Source organism: Pongo abelii, chromosome 9 (assembly GCF_028885655.2).
Source record: "Pongo abelii isolate AG06213 chromosome 9, NHGRI_mPonAbe1-v2.0_pri, whole genome shotgun sequence".
Taxonomy (NCBI): Eukaryota; Metazoa; Chordata; class Mammalia; order Primates; family Hominidae; genus Pongo; species Pongo abelii.
Window position 1 is genome coordinate 72,455,759 of NC_071994.2, and position 6,553 is coordinate 72,462,311.

Genomic DNA, 6,553 nt, shown 5'->3' on the forward strand with positions numbered 1-6,553 from the left:
AGTCCTTCTACACAGCTTAACAACAATGTCTTCTATGAAATGTAATCTGATCAACCTAATGCAAATGTTTCTATAACATCTATAACACATTGTATTAAGGTTATGGCTCATTGACTTGATATTAACTACGTCTAAGAGATTTGCAAGATTTTAAACATTTTATAATAAAATAATGTTACAATGACAATATTTATGAAAACTGAATTTTATTCTTACATTCTACAAAATCAAGACAAATCTGACAATTTAGTAAATTTGACCAGTATTTAACTGCCACTCCTATTTCATGTTGTCTATAAATTCTTTATATGTACAGATAATGATTGCAGCATCTACAGAAACTGAGAATAAAGTATGAAATTTTGGCAAGTATGTGGTTTGTAGGCAGCTGGTATGCATGTGCAAATTGGCGGAATTTATTGCGATATTTTCATTATCATACTAAACATGATACCATACATTTCTGCTGAGAGACCACAAAATGCAATATTAGTCCTGAAAATCTGATGCTACAAAAGTAACTTTTTATGTCTCTTGACATTTGGAGTACATTTTCAGGAAACAAAATTAATACAGATTGACTATATAAATAATAATACTAATAACACATACAATATTAGAGGGGCTCTGCTAAGTTTATCCACACATTCTCCCACTTAATACTGAAAAATGTAAAATAACTAACAGTAATATCACTTTGGAAAAGATAACAAAATGAATATTTAAACTAACATACTTGCCTTGGGCCATACTGTTCATTATCTTAGACTTAGAAATCCAAAGCTGCTTTTCTGTCTCCATAGCCAGTTATTTCTGTTTTACATATAAGGAAGGGCGGTAGCTTTGAGATGTCATGGAGTTGTAACTTTTCAAAACTTGAAAGATATTGGAAGTGAAAACTGAAACTACAGGAAGGTATTGCAAGATATTTTAGGAACATTTGGTCAAGAAAATAATTTTCCATAGTTTCATAGGTTGACAATGTAAAACTTTATGTTAGAATATAGGTTGTCTGTTTTTTTCTTAAAACCTCATGTATTGTCACCTTGGGTTGCTATGTAACCTATCCAAATGTCATTATTTAATTTGTTATATTACACTAGAAACATGCAGCCTACCCTATACAAAGATCAGTTGTATTATTTTGAAGTGAAACTTTTATTTAAAAAAAGCATATTATGTGAATTGTGCTTTCAGTTTTTGCTCATGAAAAATAATTTCTTACTTAGAAATCTGCCCTTCAGAACCCCATCTCTATTTTTATTATTGCAATCATATATTTCCTGTAGTGGGTTTTACGTAGGTTAAATAGCTGAGGGAAAACTGGAAATTGAGACACATTTCCAGTGCTTTTCTCATTGACACTTACTTGTATTTTTCTTGTAGGGCATGAAAACAAAAAGTAAAATGATGGTTGGAAAAAAATGAAGAGTTTGACTATAAAATACATTATTAGAACATGAAAAAACATCTGTGAAATGTTTAGTAGAGTACATTATTACTTAAAGATTACTTACATATGTCTCCTGTCTGGCCAACTGTAAATAGTGTAAACTTTTCCTCTAAAGAGACGATAATATAAATCTAGTTTATTTGAAGAATGATGTATAATGAAGCATTATTAAATTTGAGTAGTAATTAAGACACAACATCCAAGTTGAGAAAAACACTGATAAGAATGCTATTGAATAAACTATTGACAAAAAGAGTCCTTGGAAAATTCATTATATTCTTGCTCCTATCTTTAAGAGAACAGGGCACTTCCTTAAGAGCACAGAAATCAGTTCTTCAGGAAAATATATTCAGATACTCCTTGTGTTATTCTCCACTAGTTCCTTCCAGAAGGTTTTACCTGAAATCTCCAGTCGACAATCTTTGCTGAAAATATAATTAATCTGTCTCCCATATTTCTGAACTCTAAAGATTTTTGTTCTGATCCATTTAGTCATGCCAGAAATTGTAAAGTTATTTTTCCACCATCATGCAATGAACATGGCATCGGAAAATTAGTTCCTAGTCTCCTGAGCAGTCACTCTTCTGCTTTGCTTCATCATTTTTCTTTGCATATCAGTTTCTGCCAATAGTAAATTGAGAAAGAATATTCACAAAATTGCCTTTGGCTCACAGGAGTTGTAGCAAAGTTATGTCTTCATAGCTACACAAAATATGTGGAAAAACACCCAGCAAATTCCTGTTAAAGTAGCTGACTTTGAAAATTTATTTTGTATCTGAAATTATCTGAGATTCATCAATTTTTGCAAAACATCAAGCCTCCAAGGATGTATGTATGTTACATTGCACAAATAAAGAGACCTTTGTAGAAGAAGTTGCCCTGTTGTCTGATAGAGGGTTGCCTAAAAGTATCACACATACATACACACATGCACACACACAGACACACAGAGAGAGAGAGAGAGAGTGATTAAACATAATTTGGAAAATAAGTCTTAGAATTCTGTGCATTCAGCTCCTTTTATAAACAAGATTTGTATTCTTGCACACAAGTATTTTTTTCAGGTACTTTCACTTCATGCTTTCCCAGAAATGAGAAGGGAGGCAGTGGTACAGTGAGGGCACATAGTGCCTACAGGATCTTAAGAAAAGTAAAACAAAAAAAGGCTACTGAAATGAAAGGGAAAAACCATATGTTTTAAAAAATGTGACTCAGTATCCCAGTGATGTACTCAGAAAAATAAGATGTATTTAAATTGTTAAATTAGAATTCTACGAAGATCTTTTTCATTTTAAATTTTCATTCAGTTCTTTTTGCAGAGAAAGTCTAGACAGTTGCAATCAACTAATTGTGACTCACTGGAAGACTAACCTGTTTTTTAATACACAGAAACGGAATTTCACTTGATTTCTGTAGTTAAAAATGGAAAAGGATTCCAGTGGGATATGTTCTCCTGCTATAATCAAACTTTATATTCAGAAGAACACTCAACACGAATGAGGAGAGACAACATGGAGGTTTAAGACCGGAAAATATTCTCCAAAGTTTATTCCTTTAGGACTTGCAGAATCTCTTGATATGAAATTCATTTACAAAATAATTATCTAGTGAAGTCTCAAAATTGACTTCTCTCAGCCATATCCACACCCTCAAGAAGTAAAGAAATAAGAGATCTTACTTTGAGGTGAAGGTATGCACCACATGCTCACGAATCTGCTTGGTTCTCACACCATAGATAATAGGATTGAGGGCAGGCGGAATGACCACATAGAGGTTGGCAACAAGAATGTGGACATAACGGGGAATTTTTTTGCCAAATCGGTAGGTGAGGAAGGAGAAGAGGGAGGGTGTATAGAAAACACACATGACCCCAACATGTGAGCCACACGTGCTCAGTGCTTTATGACGAGCGTCTTGAGATGGGAGGTGGAAAACAGCTCGGAGAATGTAGGTATAGGAGATTCCAACAAGTGCGACATCCAAAATAAGAAAAGAAGCCACAAAAAGCCCATAAATAGCATTGATGTGAATGCTAGCACAGGCCAACTTAGCAATGCCCATGTGCTTACAGTAGGAGTGGGCAATAATCCGAGCCTCACAGAAGGGCAGACGATGGGTTAGGTAGAGAATGGGCAACATGAGCAGGATTGGGCGCATTATAATGCCCACACCAATGCCTGCCAACACTCGGGGTGTCAGAATAGAGGTATAGTGGAGTGGTGTACAGATGGCCACATAGCGGTCAAAGGCCATTGCCAGCAGCACAGTGGACTCCATTCCTGTGAAGGTGTGTATCAGAAACATCTGGGCTACACAGGCTCCAAAGCCAATTTTATGTGCATCAAACCAGAAGATACCCAACATACGAGGCACTGAGGATGTTGAGAGGGCTAGGTCTATGGCTGATGAGATGGCTAGAAAGTAGAACATAGGGTCCCAAAGAGTATGATCAGACCAGATTATCAGTAGAATTGTAGCATTGCCCAGCAGAGCCATCAGGTAAATACAGCAAAAGGGCAGGGCAATCCAGCCATGGAAAGCCTCAAGTCCTGGGATGCCTGTCAGAAAAAAGGTGTCTGGGTGGAAAATGGTGGTGTTGGTGTGGAACATCTTGCCATTGACAAGAAAAGTATCAGCTGACCACCTCTAGAAGGAAAATTAAAATTTATAAATGTTTAGCTCAAAATCTCTCCAATAAGCTTAATTTTATCTCTATTTTTCTTAGAAAATTATTGCCAAATCTTGAGTCCAAAGTCAGATCTAGACACAGACTGAGCATTCTTCAACCGGAAGACAAATTAGCTTTATGACTCAGAGGGAGACCTGAGTCTCCCTCTGAGGTTCTGGACAATAATATACTCATTTGTTCAAACCCCGTACAAAACCTGGAATGAATTTTGAAAATGAAGGTTATGTTATAGTGAGATGTCAGTCTTTTTTGAAGACAAAGCAGACCTTAATTATACAGATCAACGTACAAAATCACAGAAAGACAGACACTGATATCTGCCTACAAAACGTGACAATATACACAAAAACCTGAGTGTACCTAGCCATGAAGAATGACAGAAAATCTAGCAGAATCCTTAAACCGGTTTATTTGTTATCAGTAATTTCCATGGAGCATATTTGGAAAATCAGACCCAAAATAAAAACTTACGCTTTATTAATTTATTCTTTATATGTTTATTCCTATACCCCATGGACACACTGTATTACATAATACTTCAGATATGAAAATAGTTACACAAAGATGAAAAACACTGCAGCTGGAAATCACCCCTAAAAGAGAAATGTGTGTTTTTGCCAGTAGTCTTCTGGTGAGAATATAATTTATAAATAAGACCAAATTTTCTACTGGTTGATAAATTCCCAGGAATATTAATTGTATCTAATCTTGTTGAGAGTGGGGAAATAAGGAGATTTGTTGAAATAAGGAAACTTGAGAGAAATTTTAAAAAGACAGTGATAGTGGTTGACACCAGGCTAAAAAGATCCATGTTACTGATTTCCCACACTGCAGTTCTGATATTCCCTTTCCCTCCTTCCCTCCCTCCCTCTCTCCCTCCTTCCCTTCCTTCCTTACTCCCTTCCTTCCTTCTTACCTTCCTTCTTCCTTCCTTCCAGAAAGAAAAGATAACATAGGACTATTACAAAAAGAAGGAAAAAATGGAGGAGTATAGATAGAAATGGCAGGAAAGTAGGAAAATATTTTTAAAAGAAAAGTAGGAGAAAGAAAGAAAAAAAGAGAAGAAAGGAAGGGAAGAAGGTCAGTCTTAAATCTAATTGAGTCCAGAGAAAATAAGAGGAGAAAGTCCAAATTTTGAAAAGTATTTTATAAATGACATTAAAAATATAGTTTTCCCAGCCAGTAAATTATGCAAGATTATATTAAGTTCATATCCAGTATTCTTATTTTTCTGCCACCTTCTTTGTAATCAAATGTAGAAATCTGCACGTATCTCTGGTCCTCTGATAACATTGTTTACTATTATCATTGTGGTTGCTGTTATTAGCAATTATGCCTTGATACATGATTATCCCTGGAAGTGGAAATTTTCATTTATACCACAACTTAAAGTTCCCTTTGCAGATACTTTAAAAATTTAAGTGTTCCAGCCTGATCCATTAAGACCTCTTTCTGTCAGGAAATATTTCTACAATAGTGAGATATCAAATATCAGCTTAATATGTTCAGCTGTAGCCTGTTCCTTAGCTGTTAGACAAGAGCCTCTGATCACTGTCCATATCTATGACACATTTAATGAGAAACTCACCTCCAACAGAGAGCTCTATCATATCAACTAAAGGGAAGAGAGTTTTATTCTGCAAGTATATAGGGCCCTGTGGGGCATGTCTAGAATTAAAGCCAACTCAAATTTCTTCCATCAACCAGTAATTACTTTGCTCAGAGTCTCCTGGGAAAGATCCCATTTTCTACACCAGGGATAGAGGGACTAGAGCAGAAGTAGACACCCCTTCCCATCCTCTCTTCTGACACATACATTGTCAATAGGAAGTCAGATACACAAAGATAATGCTCCCAAAACATATTCACATGAGGCAAACTGAATCTCTTGGGTAAATTTTACATCTGAATTTATGAGATGTTGTAATAGTGCAGGTTTAGGTCATCAATTACCAATGGATGTATCCCCTTTCCAACATCAATGCTTTAGCACTCACCAATAATTTATTAAGATATCATGGTTATCAGATAAGATAAAGCCTCTTATCTCTTTTCCATGCAGGCTTATCTTACTGGCTTTGAATTAAGAAAAATGAATTTTAAAATACATAAAAATAAAATAATAGGAAGTGCTATATTTAGAGTTGTGAAATATACAAAAGCCAAAGGAAAAAAATGTATTGATAGTATTCATAATTTACAGTGTAAATTAAAATATCTCTTTAACATAATGAGTAAAAATAAAGTAATACTACATTACTTAATTGTAGAATGTAACACTATATTAATAAAATAATAAAAGTAGTATAGTAATAAAAATAACACTATTACTTAATTGCAGAAAAAATCATATGAAATGTGTATTGTGTATATATATATACACACACACATACCTATATACAACCACACAG

The 6,553-nt window shown here is 34.7% G+C and overlaps 1 protein-coding gene across 1 annotated transcript; it reads right to left on the reverse strand.

The window, feature by feature from the left end:
- Window positions 1-3,127: 3,127 nt before the first annotated feature.
- LOC100457126 (olfactory receptor 52J3-like) lies at window positions 3,128-4,063 on the reverse strand. Its single transcript, XM_003780278.3, has one exon. It carries the CDS (start codon window positions 4,061-4,063, stop codon window positions 3,128-3,130), a length of 936 nt encoding a protein of 311 aa, XP_003780326.3.
- Between the last annotated feature and the right edge of the window lie 2,490 nt (window positions 4,064-6,553).

Bases quoted from the DNA above. Each gene is read 5' to 3' on its own strand.
- LOC100457126 (XM_003780278.3), bottom strand. From the start codon at position 4,063: ATGTTCCACACCAACACCACCATTTTCCACCCAGACACCTTTTTTCTG.